The 27,542-nt window shown below is 44.7% G+C and overlaps 1 protein-coding gene and 1 long non-coding RNA gene across 2 annotated transcripts; both read left to right on the top strand.

Moving 5' to 3' along the window:
• The first annotated feature begins 11,294 nt into the window (after positions 1–11,294).
• Positions 11,295–12,598, top strand: LOC126592003 (uncharacterized). Its single transcript, XR_007612564.1, has 4 exons — positions 11,295–11,679; positions 11,763–11,860; positions 11,944–12,041; positions 12,217–12,598. It is a non-coding gene; the product is annotated as an uncharacterized LOC126592003 (long non-coding RNA).
• Positions 12,599–19,046: 6,448 nt separating this feature from the next.
• On the top strand, positions 19,047–20,616 carry LOC126591995 (uncharacterized). The gene is made up of 2 exons (XM_050257745.1): positions 19,047–20,000; positions 20,087–20,616. Exons 1-2 carry the CDS (start codon positions 19,076–19,078, stop codon positions 20,614–20,616), a joined length of 1,455 nt encoding a protein of 484 aa, XP_050113702.1. The 5' UTR covers positions 19,047–19,075.
• Positions 20,617–27,542: the final 6,926 nt, after the last annotated feature.

Below are 27,542 nucleotides of genomic sequence, written 5' to 3'. Positions count from 1 at the left end.
GCGGGGAGATGGGTGCGTGTGTGCGTCTCAGTGTGTGGGTGTGTGTGTTGCGGTGTAAGAAGAGAGAGAAATGAATGATGAGAGAGAGCCGAGAGACAGATAGAAGCAGGAAGAAAAGAAAACAGAAAAAGAAGAAGAAAGAAGGGAGGAGTTCACGGGGGGGGGGACAAAGAGAGAAGAATGAAAATTTCTTGGGGTGCTGCCACGTGGCAGTGTTAGAAAGAAAGGATCCAATGCTTTAATTTCTGATTGGATAGTCAAAGAGGAAGAAATTGATAGATTATACACGTTTAGGGGTAAATACAAACATATATTTTTATAATTAAGGGGGTGGGCGTTACAGTGGTTAACTTGCCCAAATATCCAAGAGTCGCCAGAATCAAGGGGAGGGTGTTGTGCAGTAAGTGCCAATATGAGTGTGAGCTCGAAATACGGCCCACGAGAGCCCTCATAGATCATGAACTGATCAGGAGGGATGAAGAAGAAAAGAGAAAATAGGCACAAGAGAAAGCTCGGCGGACTCTAGAAAGGGATACCTCTCGAAGTGTCTTTCAGCGATTAGGAGGTGATTCTCAGCCAAGGGCTCTATCAGAGATATTTCGCAACCATGAAGTTTCTGAAGAAGCAGAAGATAAAGATGCCAAGAAGCTGAAAGAGAAGGGTGTGGAATACTCTAAGTATGACCATATGGGAAAAGAGGTCAGGATGAGTGACAAGATAACAAACCCTGTCAAAAAAGATAATCATGCCCGCCTCGGGCGAAAATGGTATGTGGTTGGAAAAAATGGACAGCCTGTTAAGCAAATGGGAGCCTCCATGGTCAGAAGGGCTCAAAGGCAACACAAAGCCTACATGAATTCCTTAAAAACCCCTGCGACGTCGCAAGCCTCCAAAAATCAAAAGTTGGAGAAAACATCATATGGGGGGAGTAGTCAACTCCGCTAGAGGAGTAAGAAGGAGGTGGAAAGGGCTAATAGCAAGACTGATGGCGAAGGAAACCATGTGCCACAAAGCCTACACCCTGGAAAATATAGAATCTTGAGGAGAGCTCAAGAGGATATGGTTATGGTGCCAACTCCCGGATGGAAGCCAGAGCAGCCTATTTGTTTTGGAACTGTTTCACCAGAAAGAAAACAACCTTCTTTATCATTAGTGGATCCCTTCGGGGAAGTTCCAAATCAAACACTAGGTGTGAATCAACTAGATGGGGCACCAGAACCACTACTTCCACCAGATGCGATGGCTTGGTTGGATGAGTTCATGGACCAGATTGGAAGCAAGAAAGAAGAGCTGCCGGAGCCCAGCAACTTTCATATAAACATGGCGTATGTACTATTCGCCATGTTTGGTGCCCAACTAAATCAGCTTGCCACCATGGAAGGAGATTACGTGACAACTGAGCCAATGATGGCTCATGTTAGCATAGAGGTAGCTGAAGAGGGAGAATCGGGGGAAGCTGAATCATCTGAAGTGCCCAAGGATGGTCCTTTGAGGATCTATATAGACAAGATGGTGTTCAACCGCCCGAGTATTGCACTCGCCAATCATCTGAAACCCATATACGTTACAGCCCATGTGGAATGAGTACCTTTCAAAAGAGTTCTAATTGATGGAGGAGCGGTTGTTAACGTACTGCCAGCCAAACAAATGAAAAGGTTGGGGAGAGGTACATAGGATCTTATTCATACAGACCTCACTGTTTCTAGTTTCTCGGGTGCTATCACCAAGACTCATGGGATATTGCCTTTGGAAGTAGATTTGGGGTCTAAACAGATTATGCTGGCATTCTTTGTGGTGGACTGCACCTCCACCTATGGAGCCTTACTCGGAAGAGATTGGATCCATCAAAGTCTTGCTATACCCTCCACTCTACATCAACAAATGGCTGTTTATCATGAGGTAAGCGCAGAAGAGCCAGGTTTTTGGGAGATGGTAGAGGCCGAATCACGGCCATTTCTTCCCACAGCCAATATAGCGGAAGCAAGTTTTTACAATCCCAATGTAGGAATCTTGAAGTGTTTGGGAGCGGATGAGAACGGCCGCCCTACCAAGGTGACGGCCCAAAAGTTTCTAGAACAAGGAATACTCCTTACTAGAGAGGAGTGAGATAGACCTTGTATCGTCCCAACACCCCTACCCCATAAATGACAGAACAAAAAAGGAATGATCAGGTAATAGCAGTCAGATCCCTGATTAAACGGCTGTTAGTGTATGGGAAAGGAAAAAGACAAGAACATGAGCTCTTAGACAAAGAAGAGCAGGAATGGCAGGTATGAGCTTTAACTAGCCAGGATGAAAGCAAAGAGGAATCTTGTCGAGAAGAATTGGAAAGGGCTATTCAAATGGCCGAGTGCATATACGACCTAGATGGGCCCGACGACTTGCCCGAGAGCCTGGAGCTGGTCGAATTTTTGTGTGTAGAACCTGATAAGCCACCACCAGAGGTCTAAGATCCTTTGGAAGTTATTGAGCTAGGAACAAAGGAAGATCCAAGACCAATTCAAATCAGTGGTTTATTAGAAAGCAAGGCTCGGGAAAAAATTATCTGTCTCCTGCAAAAATTCAGAGATTGTTTTGCTTGGCATTACACTGAGATGCCAGGTTTAGATGCAACCTTGGTGGAACACAGAATGCCCATCAAGGAAAGATATAAGTCGGTTAAGCAAGCACCACGAAGGATGTCAAAGGAGATAGAAGAGAAGGTCAAAGAAGAGATTGAGAGACTAGTAAAAGCCGGATTTATTAAGCCAGCGAAATATGTGGAGTGGTTAGCCAATATTGTACCTATTTTAAAAGCCATAACAAAAGCAGTACGATGTTGCGTTGATTACAGAAATATTAATAGCGCTACCCCGAAAGATGAGTATCCCATGCCCATGGCAGATTTATCCATAGACGCAGTAGCAAAACACAAAGTCATATCTTTTATGGATGGAAATGCCGGGTATAATCAGATAAAAATGGCTCAGGATGATATACATAAAACAACTTTTAGATGCCCTGGGCATGTGGGGGCTTATGAATATCTGGTCATGTCATTCGGGCTCAAGAATGCTGGCGCAACATACCAAAGGGCAATGAATGCCATCTTTCATGATCTGATTAGCCATAATATGGAGGTGTATATTGATGACATCGTGGTGAAATCCAAGACAGAAGAGTAGCATCTGATAGACCTCAGGCATGCGTTGACAAGAATGAGGATCCACAAATTGAAGATGAATCCGAAGAAATGTGCGTTTGGGGTGAGAGCGGGCAACTTCTTGGGATTCCTGGTTCATCAAAGAGGTGTAGAAGTGGACAAAAACAAAGCGCGGGCAATAATGGAGTCACCTTCACCTACCAACAAAGTTCAACTCCAGAGGCTGCTGGGCAAAATTAATTTCTTGAGAAGATTCATTGCCAACCTAGCAGGCAAGATCCAGCCGCTGACTCCTTTATTAAGACTGAAGGATAAGGAGAATTTCGAGTGGGGACCACCACACTAAAAGGCTTTCGATAGTATCAAAATTTACTTAACTTTTCCACCAGTGTTGGTACCACCTCAAAGGGGAAAACCCTTAAAGCTGTATATCTCCGCTTTAGAAAAATCAATCGGGAGTTTGCTAGCTCAAAATAATGAAGGAGGGAAAGAGCAGGCAGTATACTACCTCAGTAGAATTCTGACTGAAGTAGAAACGAGATATTCCCCAGTGGAGAGATTGTGCTTAGCTTTGTATTTCATTGCCAACAAGCTAAGACATTACATGTTACCTTGTCACGTGCACATTATTTCCAAGACAGATGTGATAAAGTACATGTTGTCAAAACCAATGTTGACAGGAAGGATTGGGAAGTGGATTCTAGCATTATCCGAATTCAGCTTTTAGTATGTTCCCCAAAAGGCAGTCAAAGGCCAAGCAATTGCTGACTTCTTGGCGGAGTATCAAGAATCTTAAGATGAAATAATCAATATCCCAGGAACTCTGGAAGTTACTAATGTTTGGATTCCGCCAAGTCAGGGGATCTCGGGCAAATAGGAGTGGATCCAGCAGGAGATAAGGAGAGTGGCTGGTTTGTGGATTACTCATTGGAAACTATATTTTGATGGTTCCTGCACTCAGAAGGTTGCAAGAGCTGGAATTGTAATTATCAACCCTCAAGGAGTTCATCATTATTACTCATTTCTTCTGGATTATCAAGGGAATACCAATAATTGGGCAGAATATGAGGCCTTAATAATTGGTTTGGAAATCTTGATGGATCTGGGGGCAACAGAGGTAGAGGTGTTTGGTGATTCAGAATTAGTAATAAACCAGCTAAATGGGGAGTTCAAGTGTAGACATATCACCATGGCCGGATATTACTTGGCGGCCACGCAATTACTGAGTTATTGGGATTCTGAAATATCAGTTAGTCATGTTCCTAGAAGAGCTAACCTAACGGCCAACGAGGTGGCGCAACTAGCCTCAGGTGTGCCAATACATGAGAGGAAATATGGGGTAGATATCAAGGTCCAAAGAAGAAACCTTCATTCTATCCTAGAAAGGGGATTCAGTCTGGATATAATGGTTCTAAAACCCGAGGTAGAAAATTGGAGGTCACCTATCATCCGTCATTTAAAAGATCCCTCTTCACCCACCAGCAAGAAGGATAGGCAGCAAACGACTAGGTATGTTTTATGGGCGAAAGACTTGCTAAGGAAAACTTCAGACAGATTATTACTAAAATGCTTAGGCCAAGAAGAATCCATGAGAGTGATGGCCGAAGTACATGAAGGAGTATGTGGAGCTCATCAGGCTGGAATGAAAATGAGGTGGTTACTTAGGAGGTATGTTTATTTTTGGCCCGACATCGAAAAAGATTGCAAGTCTGATGCTCGAGGGTGTGAAGAATGTCAAAGGCATGGTCCTCTCCAACATGTACCTTCAGTACCTTTGAATCCAGTGGTCAAGTCTTGGCCCTTCAGAGGGTGGGCAATGGATTTCATCGGGCAGATCTATCCAGCTTCTAGCAAGGGGCATACTTTCATAATTGTGGCAACATATTACTTCACCAAATGGGTAGAAGCATCGGCAGTAAAATCCATAACCTCAGCCACAGTCAAGACTTTCATCGAGACCAAGATTCTGTATAGGTTTGGGGTGCCCGAAACTATAGTAACGGATCATGGGCCATCTTTTATTTCAAAAGAAGTTGAAGAATTTGCAAGCAAATACAAAATAAAGATGATTCAGTCCAGTCCTTACTACCCGCAGTCAAATGGCCAGGCAGAATCCAGCAACAAGATTTTGGTAAACATTATCAAAAGAATGGTGATTGATAGTCCGGAAAGGTGGCATGAAAAGTTGGGAAATACTTTGTGGGCATACAGAACTTCAAAGAGGGCAAGAACAGGAACAACTCCTTATGCTTTAACTTTCGGGCAAGATGCAGTGCTTCCCATGGAGATCAATGTAAGTTTTGTCAGAATTCAAAATCAGTTTGGGTTACATAGCGAAGAGTATGTCGAAGCCATGTGTCAAGGGATTGAAAACTTAGACGTAGCCCGAATTGAAGCCCTGAACCAGATTCAGGAAGGAAAGAAAGTTGTTGCCCGAGCTTATAATAAAAAGGTGAAAATAAAGTCATTCAAGGAAGGAGATTTGGTGTGGAAGACGATCCTTCCTTTGGGAGCTCAGCTTAGGGGCTTTGGAAAATGGAGCCCGACATGGGAAAGGCCTTTCATGATTAGTCAAGTCTTGGACAAAGGGGGATATTACTTGGCGGACCTCGAAGGGAATTGACAGAAACATCCCATTAATGTTAAATTCTTGAAGAAATATTGTCTTACATTATGGGATATTAGAGATTGTTATATTGAGGAAGATGCAAAGTAAAAGCAGGTTTCAGGATGCTAAAAGTGTAGTGTATATTTATCAGTCATTCAAGAAGACAGAAAGACACAAGATGGTTAAGATCATGTCTATTTCATTTCGACAAATTGGTGGAATTTACAAACAATTCAATTCAATTCTGATGTGCTGCGTTCGACTCCTTCCAGGTGTAATGGTGTCTCAACTGATCTTCCGATGTCTTCATGGATAGAATCCGATCAGGTGATCGGGTTGTGCGGCCAAGATGAGCCTGGTAGAGGATCCCCAGGCAGAATCATCACCATGAGTGATGGTGAAGCCTGATTTATCATGACAACAAGCAGGAGGGCAAGTCCTTATGAGGAAACCGTCTGACCAAGGGTGTTGGAGATAGCGGGGCATCTGACCAAGGTGTTGGGGATAGTTATCTGATGAAAACTCTTTTTCTCACGAAAAGGGAGTTTTAGGAAACCTCACTTAAATCCTGAAGAACTCTTTTTTTTTTTTTTTTAGTTTTGAGAAGAAAACTAAGAAGGCAGAGGTATTCAGGATCGATAAAAGCAAAGACTGGAGGAAGTTTGTTGGCTGAACAAAAGCAAATTCAAGCCTGAATTTATAAAGACTTCAGAGGATAACCCAAAGGTCGTGAGAAGAGCAAAAGACGCAGGAGCGTAGGCCTCCCGCCTAGGAAAACATGAGTTCCAAGAACGGGTATGCAAACAGGCGGATATCCAATCAATATTGGCGCCGGAGATTCCAGTCTGAATATTGATTGAATGGGGCACTGTTTGGGTTAAAACTTAAACCTTGGGCTCAGAAGGGAGTTGGCCCAATGAAGAGGAGGAAAGCTCAAAGTACAGCCCAAGTCCCGAAGGCAGAAGAGGCCTTTCCCGACTAGGTGCATATCATTTGCACCACTTGCTCACCTGCCCAAGGACCAAGTGGTATTGACCTGCCAGCTAATCAGCCTAAAAGTACTTTACAGTGGCAGTATAAGTAAAAAGCTGATGAGTCACTACCCTTCAAGTTGCATTCGGGCAAGGTTACTGCTACAAGAAGACAAGCCGAGTTGTCTATAAAAGAAGAAAGAGAAGTCAGAAATAAAGACACTCAAACAAACAAATACAAGCACAAACTCTGCTCAAACCATATTTGCCTTCAAAACAAAGCTATAGTCAGCCCAAGCCTTCATCATTCTCGAGATAAACCTTTGTAATAGCTCTACTACCTGGTCAAGAACCTGCTGTAGTATCGATTTCTTTCTGCAAACTCATCTTCCTACCCCTTTTCTAAAAAGTTCTCAACCCCCTTGATAAACCTCAAAGATAGGAAGTTGCAAGAGGATCAGCCTTGTCCGACAAGGTTAAACCTTGCCCGACCCCTTTTGTTTTTGTCTTTTCATTCACTAACCTAGCAATATGTTGTATACTACAAGTTGTATTCAAGTTATTTCTAGTAATATGGTTATTAAAAGACTCTCTCAGCGCTTAAATCCGATTTGAATATGTTTTCATAGTTCAAGCCAGATCTAAGTTCTAAGCCCTCGGGCATGTAAGATTTGATCATCTAAAAGTCCTTGGCCTCAAGGCATAAAAAAGAGCTGTTGATGCACAAAATCAGCGAAGACTTTGGTACAACAGAAAGTGTCAGGTTTTGTGACCTTCGCTTGGTTGCTTCGGTCACTAGTGAGGATAAGTACGTAAATGAATAGAGACAGAGAAGCAAACACAGGATGTACGTGGTTCACCCAGATTGGCTACGTCCACGGAGTAGAGGAGTTCTTATTAGTAGTGAAGGGCTTACACAAGTACAAAGGATCAAGCTCTCAATTTAGTGAGTTCTTGTGAATGATTTAACACAAATGGCATTAGGCAATATTGTGGGGGAATGACCCCTATTTATAGAAAAACTTGTAGCTTTGTCACATTGACATGTGTCATGTTATGATTGGTTCTTGATGTCGACACGTGCTGCGCTCTGATTGGCTTCTAATCTTGACACGTGTCGAGTAGTGATTGGCCTCCTGGTCGGAGGGGAACTCTTCTGGGTCCTTGACAGTATAGCGTTGGCCGGTGCTCGGTAGTTTCGGGATTGGTCAAGTATGGTACAAACAGTGCTCCCCTAAGTTCCCGAGTGAGGGAAACTCCTCGGTTGGGGACTTGCAAGATCCAATCCCTTGAGTAATCACGAAACTTCTAAGTACCGAAGTGTGGTCTGATCTTCATCTGCCCTTCTCTGGAAGTACCTTTCCTCCATCCGGGAATGGTGTATTTAGCTGATGTTGACGCACAAGGTAATGTATCAATTTCACTTGAAGCTTAGTTGTAGTTTCGGGCTTGGTCAAGTGCGATACAAACCCTATAGTAGGAGTCCCCCAAGTCGCCGAGCTAGGAGATCTGCCGAAAGAGGTGACAGACAAGGTAAGCAGTCAAACTTCCAAGTAAGCAACCCAGGATCAGAGGTTTGACTTCGGCTTCCGGTTGATTGTTCTCTTTCTCCTTGTCTCTCATTCAACTGCCAGGATAAGGAGAAGCAAATGGATAAGAGATGATATGAGATACTTTTGCTTTTGAAGAAGTAACTTTCCACAGGCTTATTCTTGAACTGTGCTGGAGGGTTTTCTGGTGCCCTTCAGAGTATAAGGCCGACTCAAAAATTTGAGGGTCAAAACAAGTCCATCAAATCTAGAGTACGTTCGACCTTGATGATATGGGATACTTTTGCTGTTGACGGAATAATGAATGTGGTATGGAAAGGTGTCGTGCTGTAGTGATCTGTTTCAGCTCACCGTTGAACCTTCTGCTTCAATCTTTTGCATGGCAGAAGTGGTGTGCAACCTTTGCATTTAAATGGTCCTTCAGAACATTCCTTCATAGTGACTCATCCACGCTTGGCAGCTTCAGTGTAAAGAGCCAATATCTGATCAACTGTCATGAGGTATTTGCCGGTGGAATTCGTGACCTTGACAGCAGTTGAGGATGAGTACTCGAGAGCAATGCTAAGTAAGCAACCAGGCAAAGGCTCCAGGCAGTCAGTTCCAAATTGGAGGTTTGATTTCAGGTTCCGACTGACTGCTCTCTTTCTCCTTGTCCTGCAGGTGTGGACAAGGACAAAGACAAAGACAGGGAGAAAGCATGATATGGGATACTCTTGCTTTCGACCCTGATGATATGAGATACTCTTGTTCTTGGTGTGGCTTATTTGCTGAGGTATTATCGGGGGGAAATAAAGCTGAGTATTTCGAGAGGTTATGTTGAGGGTGCCTTTTCGAATGCGAGAAAGGGTTGAGCATTTTTGCAGGTTTTTCTGTCCGTTGAGGAGGGAGGTCAATGTATATAGGGATTTCCCAATAACAAGTAGTAATGCTATTCCTTTACCCTTCTTGGTCACAGCAATGTAGTGGGAGCTGCCAGCTTCACGTGTTTTAATTTTGTCAGAGCACTTTGAAAAAGTGGTATGTGGTATCTGGAAAGCTGATGTTACGTGTGAAGATTACAGACAAGCTTTATCTAAGGAAATCTGGCTCTCGAAGTTCTGAGAGTTGTGCCTCTTCGGTTTTCGAACAAGCAATCCCGTCGAGGATCTGATTCTCGAGATTCGGAAAGCGGTGCTACTCCGGTTTTTTAGAAAGTAATTATGTTGGGAGTCTTTTCTCGAATGTGAGTAAAGGTTGGACGTTCTTGCCAACCTGTCTTGCCGCAAAACACGGAGGTCGACACACATAGGGACTTTCCAGTTGTCAAGCAGTGGTGCTGTTCCTTTACCCTTATGGGTAATAGTAGGGTAGCTGGAACTTCAAAATTCTCGTGCCTAAACTTTGTCAGAGATCTTTGACAAAGTTATATGTGGTACCCGAGGAGTTGATGGTGCATATGGAGAGCGGTGATTGAACAGTAAGATTCACGTGCTTTCTACTTCACCAGAAATCTTCGACAGAGTGCCCGTAATTTCCGCAAAGCTGATTGTGCATGTGACAGGTGCTGACGAGGCTGAAAAAGCAGGTGCTTCTTCGATTTCTGAGATCGGCCCTCGTGGTCTCTGAGCAGCCCAGCTTTTGAGAAAGCAAACGCCTCTTCGATTTCTGAGATCGGTCCTCGTGGTCTCTGAGCAGCCCAGCTTTTGAGAAAGCAAACGCCTCTTCGATTTCTGAAGCTCCATCGAGTGCAGATTTTTATAGAGGCTGACATTAAGTTCCACAGCACACTTGAATCTCTACCAGTAGAAGTTCATTTCTTGCACTTCTAAGATCTTGATTTGTCTGACCTCTTCCTTCTTCAACACATTTGAAAATGTCTGGACCCTCCGACCGTCATTTTGACTTGAACCTTGGAGAAGAGACAGCCACGCCTTCTCCAGACAACATATGGCGCCCATCCTTCATATCCCCTACTGGTCCCCTTACCGTTGGGGATTCTGTGATGAAGAATGATATGACCGCTGCAGTGGTGGCCAGGAACCTTCTCACTCCCAAAGATAACAGACTACTTTCCAAACGGTCTGATGAGTTGGCTGTTAAGGACTCTCTGGCTCTTAGTGTTCAGTGTGCAGGTTCTGTGTCTAATATGGCTCAACGCCTATTTGCTAGAACCCGCCAAGTTGAATCATTGGCTGCTGAAGTGATGAGTCTCAAACAGGAGATTAGAGGGCTCAAGCATGAGAATAAGCAGTTGCACCGGCTCGCCCATGACTATGCTACAAACATGAAGAGGAAGCTTGACCAGATGAAGGAATCTGATGGTAAGGTTTTACTTGATCATCAGCGGTTTGTGGGTTTGTTCCAAAGGCATTTATTGCCTTCGTCCTCTGGGGCTGTACCTGGTAATGAAGCTTCAAATGATGAACCTCCAATGCCTCATCCTTCTGGGGTTTTGTCAAGTACTGAGGCTCCGGATAACCACCCTCCGGTGCTTTCTCTTTCTGGGGCTCTACCGACTGCTGAGACTTCCCCTAAGCAACCTTTGTGAAGGCTCCCTTTTGTTTGTTTATTTTGACTCATGTATATGTACATATTTGTGGCTTATCGAAAATATTAATAAATAAGCTTTGCTTCATTTCAACATATTGTGTTAAATACACCAAAGCCTTCTTCATAAAGTTCTTTGAATTTTTGCTTTTGTTGAAACCTGTATTGTTGAAGCTTTGTGAGTGAAGCATGTAGTTTGAGGTAGTGTTCCCTTAATTTCCCGAGTGAGGAAAACTTCTCGGTTGGAGACTTGAAAAATCCAAGTCACTGAGTGGTTGTGAGACTGCCGAGTATCAAGGTGCAGTAGCATATGGTGGGAGTCCCCCAAGTCTTCAGGCGAAGAGAGTTGCCGAATGAGGTGTCTCGCGTGTTACTAATTTGTCAAAGTAACGAATCCTTGTTTCGATGTCACACATTCGTATATGCTTTATCTAAAAATATTTCCAACTTTTGTGTGTTTGATGCTGCATGCTATTGACTAGACAAGATCAAGTGCAATTAGTAGCTTTTCTCTCTTTTTCATCTTTTCTTTGGTGGAATTGCTTTTCGTTTCCACTAATCAGCCTGAGTGGATGCAAGATAACACCTTTCTCTATAGCTCAGATTGCAAAGTCGTCTTCATGAAAGTTTTTCCTTATCTTGTGAACTACAACATATCCAAATTTGAGATCCATCGGAGTAGTACAACTTCAGAAATTCAAGTATGATGAGTAACTGTTCATCAATATTCTGTTAATCCGTCAGACTTGTTGTGAGCTTCGAAACTCCATTTTCTCTTGTTCAGATCAACATACTTTCTTCATTGAAGTTGTTCCTCAGCTTGTGAACTACAACATATCCAAATTTGAGATCCCTCGGAGCAGTATAACTCCAGAAATCCAGGTATGATGAATGACTGGTTATTATTTTTCTGTCAACCCGTCAGATTTGTTGTGAGCTTCGAAACTCCATTTTCTCTTGTTTAGATCGGTATGCTTTCTTCATTGAAGTTGTTCCTCAGCTCGTGAACTACAACATATCCAAATTTGAGATCCCTCGGAGCAGTATAACTCCAGAAATCCAGGTATGATGAATGACTGGTTATTATTTTTCTGTCAACCCGTCAGATTTGTTGTGAGCTTTGAAACTCCATTTTCTCTTGTTCAGATCGGTATGCTTTCTTCATTGAAGTTGTTCCTCAGCTCGTGAACTACAACATATCCAAATTTGAGATCCCTCGGAGCAGTATAACTCCAGAAATCCAGGTATGATGAATGACTGGTTATTATTTTTCTGTCAACCCGTCAGATTTGTTGTGAGCTTCGAAACTCCATTTTCTATTGTTCAGATCGGCATGCTTTCTTCATTGAAGTTGTTCCTCATCAACTCTTTCATAACATATCAAAAATTCAGGATGAACTAACGGTTAAATATTTCCAGATCTTCGAAACATCACAACAGCTTCGAAATCTGCAAGAAGCCGACTATCATGTTTGGAGCTTCAACACGTTAATTTCCGTCGTTCAAACAGAAACGATTCCTTCTTGAAAGTTGTTCATCTGCTCAAGAACTAGAGGGTGTCCAAAATTCAGCTACATTGGAGAAAAGCAACAGCTGCAAAAATTTGATAGAGGAAAGGAGGCGAAGCTTTGTTGGATTTCTAGGCTGGGGAAGATTCCAGTTTTTGTAGCAACTTCAGTACTGGTGAATTGCTTGTATTTTTGTCCATAACTAAATTTTGGACTTTGAATTATTATTTGATCTATTATAATATGTTTGGGAACATATATAAGTGAATAAATAAGAGGGAAGATTTTGGGCCCTTGTGGGTGTAAAACAAAAAATGTTTATGTTTACCCAAGTGTTTTTGTACAAGTTCAAGGGCATCTTGGGTTTTGTGAACAAAATTTGTTTATTTGGAGCAAGGTTTTGTGTTGAAGCTTTGTAGGTGAAGCTTTGGTGTTGAAGCTTTCTAGGTGAAGCTTTGATGGTGAAGCTTTGTAGATGAAGCTTTGTAGATGAAGCTTTCTAGGTGAAGCTTTGATGGTGAAAGTATGTAGAGGGAGCTTTCTAGGTGAAGCTTTTTTAGGTGAAGCTTTGTAGGTGAAGCTTTTTTTAAGTGAAGCTTTTCGGGTGAAGTTTTTTTTTTTTTGGTGAAGCTTTGTGGGTGAAGCTTTTTAGGTGAAGCTTTGTGGGTGAAGCTTTGGAGGTGAAGCTTTTCGGGTGAAGCTTTTTGGGTGAAGCTTTTTAGGTGAAGCTTTTCGGGTGAAGCTTTTTGGATGAAGAGCTTAACCTTTGGAGAGAAGTGTTGGAATCTAAAGGTCTTCGCCTAAGCCGATCAAAGACAGAATATATGGAGTGCAAGTTCAGTGCAAATGGAGGCCAAAACGAGTTAGGGGTGAGGATCGGAGATCAAGAAATACCAAAGAGCGACCGTTTTCGTTACCTAGGATCTATCTTGCAAAAGAACGGAGAATTAGATGGAGATCTCAACCATAGAATACAAGCTGGATGGATGAAGTGGAAGAGTGCATCCGGCGTGTTGTGTGACCGCCGTATGCCACTGAAGCTCAAGGGAAAATTTTATAGGACGGCAATAAGGCCGGCGATGCTGTATGGCACAGAATGTTGGGCGGTGAAACATCAACACGTACACAAAATGGGTGTAGCGGAGATGAGGATGCTTCGTTGGATGTGTGGGCACACGAGAAAGGATAAGATTAGGAATGAGGATATCCGGGGTAAAGTAGGAGTAGCCGAAATTGAAGGAAAGATGAGAGAAAATCGGTTACGGTGGTTTGGACATGTGCAAAGAAGGCCTACTGACGCTCCGATTAGAAGATGCGACTATGGGACAGAGGTTCAGGGCCGAAGGGGTAGAGGAAGACCTAGGAAAACTTTGGAAGAGACTCTAAGAAAAGACTTAGAGTACTTGGATCTAACGAAGGACATGACACAGGATCGAGCACAATGGCGTTCTAAGATTCATATAGCCGATCCCACTCAGTGACTTGGATTTTCCAAGTCTCCAACCGAGAAGTTTTCCTCACTCGGGAAATTAAGGGAACACTACCCCAACCTACATGCTCCACTCAGAAAGCTTCAACATACAAGCTTCAACAAAAGAAAATTCAAAGAACTTAGCGAAGAAGGCTTTGGTGTATTTAACACAATACGTTGAAATGAAGGAAAGCTTATTTATTGATATCCCCGATAAGCTACAAATATGTACATATACATGAGTCAAAATAAACACACAAGAGGGAGCCTTCACAAAGGTTGCTTAGGAGAAGTCTCAGCAGTCGGTAGAGCCCCAGAAAGAGAAGGCACCGGAGGGGGATCATTTGGAGCCTCAGTACTGGACAGAACCCTAGAAGGAGGAGGCATCAGAGGTTGATCATTCGGAGCTTCATTACGCGGTACAGCCCCAGAAGACGAAGGCAATAAATGCCTTTGGAACAAACCCACAAATCTCTGATGATCAAGTAAAACCTGACCATCAGTTTCCTTCATTTGGTCCAGCTTCCTCTTCATGTTTGTAGCATAGTCATGTGCGAGCCGGTGCAACTGTTTATTCTCATGCTTGAGCCCTCTAATCTCCTGTTTGAGACTCATCACTTCAGCCGCCAATGATTCAACTTGGCGGGTTCGAGCAAACAGGCGTTGGGCCATATTAGACACAGAACCTGCACACTGAACACTGAGAGCCAGCGAATCCTTAACAGCTAACTCATCAGACCGTTTGGAAAGTAGTCTGTTATCTTTGGGAGTGAGAAGGTTCCTGGCCACCACCGCAGCGGTCATATCATTCTTCATCACGGAATCCCCAACGGTAAGAGGACCAGTAGGGGAGACGAAGGATGGGCGCCATATGTTGTCTGGAGAAGGCGGGGCTGCCTCTTCAACAAGGTTCAAGTCAAAACGACGGTCGGAGGGGCCAGACATTTTCAAAGGTGTTGAAGAGAGAAGAGGTCGGACAAATCAAGATCTTAGAAGTGCAAGAATGAAGCTTCTACTGGTGGAGATTCAAGTGTGCTTTGGAACTTAATGCCAGGCCCCTATAAAAATCTGCACTCGACGGAGCTTCAGAAATCGAAGAGGCGCCTGCTCAGAAATCGAAGAGGCGTTTGCTTTCTCAAAAGCTGGGCTGCTTAGAGATCACGAGGGTTGATCTCAGAAATCGAAGAGGCGTTTGCTTTCTCAAAAGTTGGGCTGCTCAAAGACCACGAAGGCCGATCTCAGAAATCAAAGAGGCGCTCGCTTTCTCAAAAGCTGGGCTCCCCAGAGACCACGAGGGCCGATCTCAGAAATCGAAGAAGCACCTACTTTTCCAGCCTTGTCAGCACCTGTCACACGCACACTCAGCTTTGCGGAAATTATGGGCATTCTGTCGAAGACTTCTGGGGAAGTAGAAAACACATGAATCTTACTGTTCAATCACCCATTTCCCACACGCAACAATAGCTCATGGGTACCACAGATAATTTTGCCAAAGTTCTCTGCCAAAGTTGAGCACGTGAAGCTTGCAGCTCCCACTACATCGCTCTGACCAAGAAGGGTAAAAGAATAGCAAAGAAACATCACTAACAAAGTTTAGACCCATAAATTTTGAAGGTCTAGCTACCATATTATTACCCACAAGGGTAAAGGAACAGTACCACTGCTGGATAATTGGAAAGTCCCTGTGTGTCAACCTCTGTGCTTCGTGGCAAGGTAGACTAGCAAACATGCCCAACCTTTACTCACATTCGAGAAAACACTCCCAATAAGATTGCTTGCTCCAAAATCGAAGAGGCACCGTCCTCCGAATCTTGAGAGCCAGACTCCCAACATGACTACTTTCTTAAAAATCGAAGAGAGGGTAAAGGAACAGTACCATTGCTGGATAATTGGAAAGTCCCTGTGTGTCAACCTCTGTGCTTCGTGGCAAGGTAGACTAGCAAACATGCCCAACCTTTACTCACATTCGAGAAAACACTCCCAACAAGATTGCTTGCTCCAAAATCGAAGAGGCACCGCCCTCCGAATCTCGAGAGCCAGACTCCCAACATGATTACTTTCTCAAAAATCGAAGAGACACTACTCCCCGAATCTTCGAGAGCCAGACCCCCAGCATGATTGCTTTCTCAAAAATCGATGAGGCATCGTTCTCCGAATCAATCGAAGAGGCGCTCGCTTTCTCAAAAGATGGGCTGCTCAGAGACCACGAGGGCCGATCTCAGAAATCGAAGAGCCACCTACTTTTCTAGCCTTGTCAGCACCTGTCACACGCACACTCAGCTTTGCAGAAATTATGGGCATTCTGTCGAAGACTTCTGGTGAAGTAGAAAGCACATGAATCTTACTGTTCAATCACCCACTTCCCACACGCAACAATAGCTCATGGGTACCACAGATAACTTTGCCAAAGTTCTCTGCCAAAGTTGAGCACGTGAAGCTTGCAGCTCCCACTACATCGCTCTGACCAAGAAAGGTAAAAGAATAGCAAAGAAACAGCACTAACAAAGTTTAGACACATAAATTTTGAAGGTCTAGCTACCATATTATTACCCACAAGGGTAAAGGAACAGTACCACTGCTGGATAATTGGAAAGTCCCTGTGTGTCAACCTCTGTGCTTCGTGGCAAGGTAGACTAGCAAACATGCCCAACCTTTACTCACATTCGAGAAAACACTCCCAACAAGATTGCTTGCTCCAAAATCGAAGAGGCACCGTCCTCCGAATCTCGAGAGCCAGACTCCCAACATGACTACTTTCTCAAAAGCGAAGAGAGGGTAAAGGAACAGTACCATTGCTGGATAATTGGAAAGTCCCTGTGTGTCAACCTTTGTGCTTCGTGGCAAGGTAGACTAGCAAACATGCCTAACCTTTACTCACATTCGAGACAACACTCCCAACAGGATTGCTTGCTCCAAAATCGAAGAGGCACCGCCCTCCGAATCTCGAGAGCCAGACTCCCAACATGATTACTTCCTCAAAAATCGAAGAGACACTGCTCTCCGAATCTCGAGAGCCAGACCCCCAGCATGATTGCTTTCTCAAAAATCGAAGAGGCATCGTTCTTCGAATCTCGAGAGCCAGATACCACAGACCACTTTTTCAAAGTGCTCTGACAGAGTTAAAACATGTGAAACTGGCAGCTCCCACTACTGTGCTATGACCAAGCAGGGTAAAGGAATAGCATTACTACTTGTTGTTAGGGAGACTCCTATATATGTCGACCTCCATCCCCAACGGACAGGCATACCTGCAAAAATGCTCAACCCTTCATCATATCTGAGAGGGCACTCCCAACGAAGCCTTTCGAAATATTCAGCTTTCTTTCCCCCCGATAATACCTCTGCAAACAAGCTATACTAGAGCAAGAATATCTCATATCATCAGGGTTAAAAGCAAGAGTATCCCATATCATGCTTTTTTCCTGTCTTTTCCTTTGGCCTTGTTTTTACCTGCAAGACAAGGAGAAAGAGAGCAATCAGTCAGCACTTGGAATCAAGCTTCCAGCCAGGAACTGACTGCCTGGAACCCCTTACCTGATTACTTACCTGGCATTGCTCTCGAGTACTCATCTTCAACATCTTATGTTTCCAGGGAAGATTCCGCATCTGCTTGAGGAACAGATAGGGCAAGTGCGAAGGATACAAGGAAGCATGTGGAGACAAGCGTAACAGCACACGTGCCGATATATCCATTACTCTGTCAAAAGCAAAAGTATCCCATATCAACAGGGTGGAACGTACTCTAGATTTGATGGACTTGTTTTGACCCTCAAATTCTTCAGTCGGCCTTATACTCTGGAGGAAACCAGAAAACCCTCCAGCTCAGTTCAAGAATAAGCCTGTGGAAAGTTACTTCTTCAAAAGCAAAAGTATCTCATATCATCTCTTCTCATTTTTCTTATCTTTATCCTTCATGCTGCTGCAAGATGGGGAGAAGGTGAACAATCAGTCGGAGCTCTGATTGCTTACCTTGTCTGTCACCTCTTTCAGCAGACCCCCTAGCTCGGCGACTTGGGGGACTCCTACTACATGGTTTGTATCGCGCTTGACCAAGCCTGAAACTACAAGTAAGCTTCAAGTGAAATTGATACATTACCTTGTGCATCTCCACCAGTTGAAGATACCACCCCTGGATGGAGGAAGAGTACTTCCAGAGAAGATGCCACATCTACCTATGAGACAGATAAGGCAAGTCAAGACGACACCACACTCCGATACTTAGAAGTTTCGTGATTACGAGATCATTCTCCCACAATATTTCCTAATGTCATTTGTACTAAATCATTCACTTGTACTCACTAAAGGAGAGCTTGAACCTATGTACTTGTGTAAACCCTTCACAATTAATGAGAACTCTTCTATTCCGTGGACGTAGCCAATCTGGGTGAACCACGTACATCTTGTGTTTGCTTTCCTATCTCTATCCATTTATATACTTATCCACACTAATGATCGGAGCAATCTAGCGAAGATCACAAAAAGCGACCGTTTTCGCTACCTAGGATCTATCTTGCAAGAGAACGGAGAATTAGATGGAGATCTCAACCATGGAATACGAGCTGGATGGATGAAGTGTAAGAGTGTATCCGGCGTGTTGTGTGACCGTCGTAGGCCACTGAAGCTCAAGGGAAAATTTTATAGGACGGCAATAAGGCCAGCAATGTTGTATGGCACAGAATGTTGGGCGGTGAAGCATCAACACGTACACAAAATGGGTGTAGCGGAGATGAGGATGCTTCGTGGGATGTGTGGGCACACGAGAAAGGATAAGATTGGGAATGAGGATATCCGAGGTAAAGTAGGAATAGCCGAAATTGTAGGAAATATGAGAGAAAATCGGCTCCGGTGATTTGGACATGTGCAAAGAAGGCCGACTGACGCTCCGGTTCGAAGATGTGACTACGGGACAGAGGTTCAGGGCAGAAGGGGTAGAGGAAGACCTAGGAAAACTTTGGAAGAGACTCTAAGAAAAGACTTAGAGTACTTGGATCTAACGGAGGACATGACACAAAACCGAGCGCAATGGCGTTCTAGGATTCATATAGCCGACCCCACTTAGTGGGAAAAGGCTTTGTTGTTGTTGTTGTTGTTGTAGTGACTGTGGAAGACGGATTGCTTTCTGATTGAGAAGGGTTCCGGCATCGCTTTGCACCATCTTCATGTGGGTAATATAGGAACTTCCTTATGTTTTGATCATGCATGTAGTGATAGAATTTGTTTCTTCTTATTGTAGATGTCAGAGCCTGGAAGTTCTAGTGATGAGGGCTCTTCTAGCTTTAGCTCTAAGTTTGAGTCTGCAATGTCGGAGTCTTCAGGGTCTTTGTTAGAGTCCGGTACTAGAGAAACATTGGATGATCTTCCCAACCGTCAAACTTTAGCTATTGCTAGTTCTTCCTCCATGGCGTTGGGTGAGGGGGTTGTTTTTTATGCCATACCCATAGTTCGCTCTGAGTTCACAGCAGACCATCTAAAGAATAACTTGTTAGATAATGAGAAGCAGGTTGAGGCGCTAAGGCAGTCATGTAATATCCCTCGTAGTGTAGGGATACGTTTGGTACATGATGAAGAATGGCCTTCTGAGCCTCCCCAGGGTCATGTTATGTTCTACACCCAGATATTACTGACTTTAGGGGTGAGACTACCTTTACATCCGTGGTTGCAAAAGATGTTATCTTTGATCGGATATGCACCTGGGCAACTCAATCTTGGTTTCTGGGATACTTTGATTGGCTTTTATATCATTTGGATGGAGTGTGGGTTGTGTGAGCCTTCCTTCCATCAGTGGCGTTACTGTTACAAGATGCGCCCAACAAAATCATGCACTGGTTATGTCGAGTATGCATGTCGGAGTGAGAGAGAGCGTATTGTGTATGGTAAGAAAAAGGCATACTACACATGGAAAAACCGTTGGTGCTTTCTGTATAATGATTGGGAGTATGATAAGGGTGTCACGCCTGAGCGACGTGTGCTTACTCACTTCCAGACTGTAGGTTGTAACGTATCAACCGTTCGTACTATTTGCTATTTGTTGTGGTCTTTTCTTGCTTCTAACACTTTGCTTCATGTAGTGACGCGGGGCACCATCAAACTGTTTGGGCAGGAGCTATCTGACATAGAGAAGGTGTTGAGGGTGCCCAAAGAGGATAGACACTTAAGCAAGCTACAACCCTTATTTCGTTGGTACGGTTTCCAACCCTTAGTTTCCGAGAGCCAAGGACGATCGAGTAAGTTGTATCCTTCATGTAAACTTTGCTCTTTTCCTTACTTTATTTGGAAAGTTGTATTTCTTATTTTGATTTTCCTTATGCAGTGGAGAAGGTAAGCAAGAAAACAGGGACTAGCACCCATAAAAGGAAAGCACCAGTGTTAGTTCCTTCGGAAGACATCCTACCGCATAAGAAAATTCATAAGTTCCGAGGGGAACCATCCGTTAGACCTAAGTCCCAAGATGGGGTCCTTAAGGGGCCTGCCTTTAGGAAGACTGGAGTCGAGGCCGTTGAAAATGCTGCTGCCGTAGTTGCAGGAGAAGGGAGCCGACTGTTGCCTCCTCCTCTTACTATGGAGCACACTGTCCAGGAAAGTGATCCTGGTTCCCGCCATGAGGGGAAAGGCAAGGAAAGAGCTGGCAGTGTCCCGTGGAAGGACTTGAGGGTTGCCACGCGGCCAAAGGATTTTGGGGATATCAACAATTGCTTGGCAGGGCGTCGATTCGCCTTCGATGAGCTCGGAGAGCCCTTAGCTAAGGATGAATCGGATTGCGACCGGATGTTGAAGCTGTCTTCATATGTGAGTGTTACTTTGTCATTTCCTTACTTTTTCCTCTTTATTGTCATTATTTAGGTAGTGATGATCGTCTTGCCATGCAGGTCATGGCCGAGTATCACGACAGACTGCAAGAGGTTGAGCGGTACAAGGCAAAACTGAAGGAGAATAAGCAGCTTGTGGACGAGGCCCGAAGGAATAAAGGACTTTTGACTCAGGCTCTCCAACTGAAGGACGAAACCATGGAGAGCTTGAAAAGGCGAAATGGTGAGAACCTAAGGCTTAAGAAATTGTTTGAGGCAACTAAAAAACAGTTGGAGGTGGCTACCTTGGAGGTATCCAAGGTTAGGGGAGAATTGGATGGTGCCTTAGTTGAGATTTCTGAACTGGAGAAGAGCATTCCAACTGAAAGGGAGGCTGCTGTGCAAGAATACTTAAGTTCTTCGACCTTTCATCTTGCTATTAAACCCCACTGTGCTCAAGAAGCTCGCTTTGAAAAAAGGAAATGGATGGCCGTCCTTGATCGTTATAATGATGAGAGCATTCTTCGAAAATACCACGAAGATATAGATGAGCATCATCGAAAGGGCGAGACATTTGTCCTTGCTGTTGATCCTAGCAGCGAAGATGAGTCTGATAATGAAGGTAGTGCTGATGCACAGACTCAGCATGGTGAAGAGGATCTTGGGGATGCAGAGGATGATGGTAGGACGCGGAGTGATACTGCCAGGGGTTCGGCTTCAGATGAGAATGAATAGCAGTGTCTTTACTATCTGCATGTATTCTGGATGTAGTAGTCTGATGTGTGTATAACATGTGCCCATGTTATAAGCTTGAGAGTTTTGGATTTTAGGTGTTATGAGTGTTTGCACTATTATTAATGCATGTTTGGCTATGTATGAATAGATCTATTGTTTGGATATAAGCCATTGTTTGGTTGTTCCTTTCTTTGTATAGTCTTGTCGACACATACTTAGATTTTGTTTCGTGTTGGATATATCTGCTTTGAGGTTTCAACACTTGAGTGTTCCCTTGCTGTAAAAGAGTGAGGGCTGAGTTGGCTAAATTACCTCTTTATTGAATTCATTGCCAAATGGCCTTCATTACATAGGATGCCGAACGGCTATAGCTCAACACTTGTACATCGTGAGTCTATTTGTAGTAGTACTTCAAGTGATCAGCGTTCCATGGATGGCCAAGGGTCTTGCCATCGGAGCTTCTAAGTGTGTAAGAGCCAGGGCGACTGATGCCAATGACTTCATACGGTCCATCCCAATTTGGACTAAGTGTGCCTTCACTCGGGACTCTGTCGCAGAGTAATCTTTTCTTTAAGACCCAGTCTCCTATTTTGAAAGAACGAGGCTTGACCCTAGAGTCATAATAGTTGGAGATGCGCTGCTTGTAGGCGACATTCCTCAAGTGAGCTTGGTTTCTGTGTTTCTCGACTAAATCCAAGTTGAGGGTGAGTTGTTTGTCATTTTCACTTTGAATGTAGTTCTGGACTCGAAATGTTGCTTGCTCGAGCTCAACAGGGACAACCGCCTCTGTGTCAAAGGCAAGTGAGAATGGAGTTTCTCCTGTTGAAGTCCGATATGAAGTGCGATATGACCAAAGAACTTGGGGTACAAATTCTGGCCAACAGCCTTTAGCTTTGTCCAAGCTGGTTTTCAAAGTGCGCTTGATTATTTTGTTGATGGCCTCAACTTGTCCATTAGACTGGGGATGAGCTGGAAAGGCAAAGCATAAGTTGATGTTGAACTTAAAGCAGAACAACCTGAACTTCTTGTTGTCAAACTGTCGCCCATTGTCAGTGACTATCGCATTGGGAATGCCGAATCTACAAAGGATGTTCTTCCACACGAAGTCTTCTATCTTTGCCTCAGTAATGGTTGCCAAGGGTTCTACTTCGGCCCACTTTGTGAAGTAGTCCACTGCAACGACTGCGTAACAGACTTTGCCCTTCCCTGCCGGCATTGGGCCGATCAAATCAAGTCCCCACTGGGCGAAGGGCCAAGGGCTGATCATAGGAGTAAGAGGCTCTGGAGGGGAATGAGGAATAGTCGCATATCGTTGACATTTGTCACATGAGCGGGATACTTTGATGGCATCCTGGTGGAGTGTTGGCCAGTAATATCCTTGGCGAAAAGTCTTGTGTGCTAGGGACCGAGATCCAGCATGATCTCCACAGACTCCCTCATGTATTTCCCGAAGGACGATTTCCGCCTCGGCAGGCGTAAGACACCTTAAGTATGGCAGGCTAAAACCTCGCTTATAGAGTTGATCATTGATGATCAGGTAGCGGGTAGACTTGTATCGAATTTGCTTAGCCTGGACTTTATCATTTGGGAGGGTGCCATGAGCAAGGAAATTATAGATCGGGGTGATCCAACTATCCCCCTGTTGTAAGTTGCATACTTCTGCGGCCATGGTGCTTGGTGTTGCCAACAGTTCGACATGAATTTTTCTTCCAATCTTGTCTTCCACAGCTGAGGCGAGGCGAGCCAGGGCGTCTGCATGACTGTTTGCCACTCGAGGAACTTGGGTGATCTGGTAGTGGAAGTGCTTGAGCAAAAGTTGTGTTTGCGCAAGATATGCTGCCATGGAGCTGTCCTTAGCATCAAAGTTGTTGGTAACCTGGTTGACCACTAATTGGGAGTCACTGAAAATATCAATTTGTTTAACCCCGAGGTGTTTGGCCAAACGTAATCCTGCTAGAAGGGCTTCATACTCGGCCTCATTGTTTGATGCCTTGAATTTGAAACGAAGAGCATACTCCATTGCTACTTTGTCGGGCGTAGTCAAGACTAGTCCCGCTCCACAGCCCTGTTGGTTGGATGAGCCATCAACATACAGACTCCATGCTGGGGTTGTTGGTTCTATCTTCTGAGCTTCCGGGGGTAATGAAGCCACTGCTTCAGGTGTAGAAGCAATGTCAACCGGATTTGTGAAGTCGGCAATGAAGTCTGCCACTGCTTGGCCCTTCTCAGCTGGCTTTGGTTGGTAGGAGATGTCAAACTCACCCAACGCTATTGCCCATTTGATCATTCACCCTGAAGTGTCAGGACTCTGGAGTATCTGTCGAAGAGGGTGATTGGTAAGCACGATGATGGCGTGTGCTTGGAAATAAGGGCGAAGTTTCCGAGCAGACATGACCAATGCTAGAGCTAATTTCTCAATGTTGGAGTATCGTGTCTCCGCATCTTGTAGGGCCTTGCTAGCGTAGTAGACGGGCCGTTCGACACCACTGTCCATTCGAATAAGAACAGAACTGACTGCTGAAGCTGAAACCGATAGATAGATGATGAGAGTGTCACCAACTTCTGGTTTGGAGAGCAGAGGGGCTTTACTCATGTACTCTTTGAGGTTCCTGAATGCCTTGGCACATTCCTCCGTCCATGTAATGTACTTCTTATTTCCCTTGAGTGCTTTGAAGAAAGGAGCACATCTGTCTGTGGCCTTAGAGATGAATCTGGTTAAGGCTGCCACCTTGCCAGTAAGGCTTTGGATGTCTTTTGAAGTTATTGGCTCTTTCATGTCGAGGATTGCTTTGATCTTTTCAGGGTTAGCTTCAATGCCTCGTTGGCTAATCATGAGGCCTAAGAATTTGCCAGAGCCCACGCCGAAGGCACATTTGTTGGGGTTCAACCTCATTCGATACCTCTTTAGAATGGTGAAAGTTTCAGATAGGTTGGTGATGTGTTGGTCAGCATGTTTGCTTTTGACTAGCATATCATCAACGTAAACTTCCATGTTCTTCCCAATTTGTTCGGCGAACATTGAATTGACCAGTCTCTGATAAGTTGCTCCTGCATTCTTTAGGCCGAAAGGCATGACTTTATAGCAATATAGTCCCCTGTCAGTAGTGAAGGCCGTGTGTTCTTGGTCTGAGGGGTTCATGAGGATTTGGTTGTATCCTGAATAAGCGTCCATAAAGCTCAAGAGCTCACACCCTGCCGTAGAGTCTATAAGCCTGTCAATAAGAGGAAGAGGGAAACTATCTTTCGGACACCCTTTGTTTAGGTCGGTGTAGTCAACACACATCATCCACAAGACCTTTTGAAGCGAAAGACTTTCTTTGGTCGGATTTTTCCTAACAAGGACCACATTTGCTACCCATGTCGGGTAATTGACCTCGCGGACAAAGCCTATGCCTTTGAGTTTTTCAACTTCTGCTTTCATTGCCTCGTATCGTTCAGCGTCATAAGATCTTCGCTTCTGTCTCACCGGCTTGATCTTGGGGTCAATACTCAAACGATGACAGATGACATCGGGAGAGATGCCTGGCATGTCCTCGTATGACCAGGCGAAGACTTCAGTGTTCTCTTTCAAAAAAGATATCAATGCTAACCGAAGGGGTGGTGACAATGTGGTGCCAATATTCACCATGCGGTCTGGATGATCTCTTGAGATAGGTACCTTCTCCAACTCTTCAGCAGGTTGGGCTTGCTGGGTGAAAGAGTCATCTCGAGGATCATCGGGTTGATTGTTGCTATCAGGAAGATCCAAGGTCGCTTCATCTAGGCTGGTCTTTGTGACTTGGTCATGTACAGACAGGGTTTCCTTGGGTCCGGGCAAGTGTTGTTGCTTAACTGAAGTGTTGTAACATGATCGTGCACTAAGCTGATCTCTTCTGATGTAGCCGTTGCCATAGGGGGTTGGAAATTTCATCAACAGCATATGCGTGGATACCATAGCCTTGAGATCATTGATGCCTGTGCGCCCAAAGATGACATTGTATGCCGTTGGGCAGTCAACCACTAGGAAGTTAGTGGTAATGGTAGCCGTGTAAGGGCCTGTACCAATAGTAAAGGGTAAATGTATGCTCCCTAAGGGTTGCACGATATCACCGGAGAAGCTTATCAGAGGAGAAATCGAGCGATCGAGCAAGTGTTCAGCTACACTGAGTGCCCTGAAAGCTTCGGCAAACATGATATTGACCGAAGCCCCTGTGTATACGAGGATTCGTCGAACATCAAAGTTGGCTATGTGAGCCTCCACAATCAATGGGTCGTTATGAGGGTAGATGATGCCTCTTTCTTCCTCAGGGTAGAAACATATCGGATCCCAGTTAGGTTTTTGATACTTCCCTCCCCTGATGTCTTCCACGTGAAACACTTGGTGACCAGGCCTCAGACTTCGTTCACTGTTTTTCATGGCCCTATTGGAAGATTCAGATATGGGTGTGCCGCCACTTATGGAATATATGACATTCACCTGGCGTTGGTTACGGTTATCCCTTTGAGGGTGAAGAAGGAATTGATCAATTTTTCCTTCTCGTGCCAAAGCTTCAATACGATCACGGAGGATGATACATTTCTCGCTATCATGGCCGTTATGCTCATGGTAGCAACAAAACATGCCCGCGTTATTCGGGGGCGTGTAATCTGGGTGCCTCGGCTTTGGCTTTGGTATCAGGTGAGCTATGCTGGGGTAAATGGCCGCGCATGTGGCATTCAAGGGCGTGTATGTCTCATACCTTGGGGTAGGGGGTATCTTGACGCGGGTTTGACCCACTGCATTGACTGCCTGGGGGCGAGCGTTATTGTGGCGATACCCTTGGTTATCGGGATAGTGTCCCTTACTCTTTTTACTGAAAGGAGAGTGGTGAGGATGGAAATCCTTCCTCTTGCCTTGAAATTGATATGTCTGTTGATTCGGTGAAGCATTATGCAAGGCATGGGGAGGTGCCACTGCTGTTTGGAAAGTCGAGGTCTTCTCATTTAGGTGAGTCTGGCTTCCACCTCCCACTTGTTGATAAAGGATGGTTGTAGGGGGTTTCTCCTGATATGTCTTTGCTTCGGCGGAGGCATGGTTATAAGCCTGCGCCATCACCTCAGAGTAAGTCTTCCAAGTATTGGCATTGATCATGTATTTAAAGAAACAATCACGTAGGCCTGCCGTGAAGGCTTTGAGGGCAGTCTTGTCGTCTGCCTCGGCACACTGGGAGTATTCATGGCTGAAGCGGCCAGCATACCTACGTAATGACTCGTCTGGCTTCTGGCGGATAGTGTACAAGTCATCTGCAGAGTGCAAGCGATCGGTTTGGAAAATGTGTTGGGAAACAAATAGTTTCCTCAATTCCTCAAATGAGTCTACAGTCTCAGGTGTAAGACGACAATACCAATTTAGAGCTCCACTAGAGAGGGTGGAGGGGAAGAGAAGACATCGCTCTTCGTCGGTGTGCATCCGGTATGCCATGGTGGACTCAAAGAGGTTAAGGTGCTCAATCGGGTCCTCTTTTCCAGTATAAAGTTGCAAGCCAAGCTTTTGCTTTGTCTTTGCTTGAAGGGGGGTGTTGAGGATCCTCCTTGTAAGAGGGCCAGGCCTGGGTTGGTTCCAGTCAGGTATTTCAGCCTGACGTTCAGCCTTCAACTTGTTTACTTCCTCAAGAAGTTGTAGGACAAGGGGGTCCTGAGCGGGGTTATGTGTCACTGGAGCTTTCTTTCGTAAATCTCCATCTCCTATTGGAATTAGGAAGGTTTGATCAAGGGCATGTGATTTTTCCCTGGACTCGCTGTACTGGCTTCCAGGGTATGTCTGTCGGAACACCTCTGAGTCCCCTGTACCCTCATGTCTCTCTAGGACTTGTTGCCCCTTCCCCAAATTGGTGGCCGGCTTGGGCCGTGGCAGGGGACCGAGTCTCTCAGAAATCCTTGGGTCATTAATCTTTGAGCTTATATGGATGGAATTCTCTCGACGTTGCTTCAGGAAATCCCGACAATCGCGAAAGACGGCTTTCGATCCTTCTGCCCCTTCAGCAAAGAGGTGTCTCCCTCCACTTCTCATGGTTCGGGTCGAAGCAACTGGGTTAAGAGAAGCCTCATGTTGATTATCAAGTCGAGGGGTAATCTGTTCCCTATCAGGGATATCTATGTCGAATGCATGTGACCCTCCATGTTGGAAGGCACCCAGTTGATGGTTGACTTCCACGGGGGCAACAAGCTCGCGTGTCTGAGCTTGCCTAGCTTCGTGGAGTGTCTCGAAGAGCTTCTCATATTGCTCCT

This window comes from Malus sylvestris, chromosome 12, assembly GCF_916048215.2.
Source record: "Malus sylvestris chromosome 12, drMalSylv7.2, whole genome shotgun sequence".
NCBI classification, from domain to species: Eukaryota; Viridiplantae; Streptophyta; class Magnoliopsida; order Rosales; family Rosaceae; genus Malus; species Malus sylvestris.
Note: the sequence above shows the minus strand (reverse complement) of the source record. Positions and strands in the feature narration are given on the sequence as shown.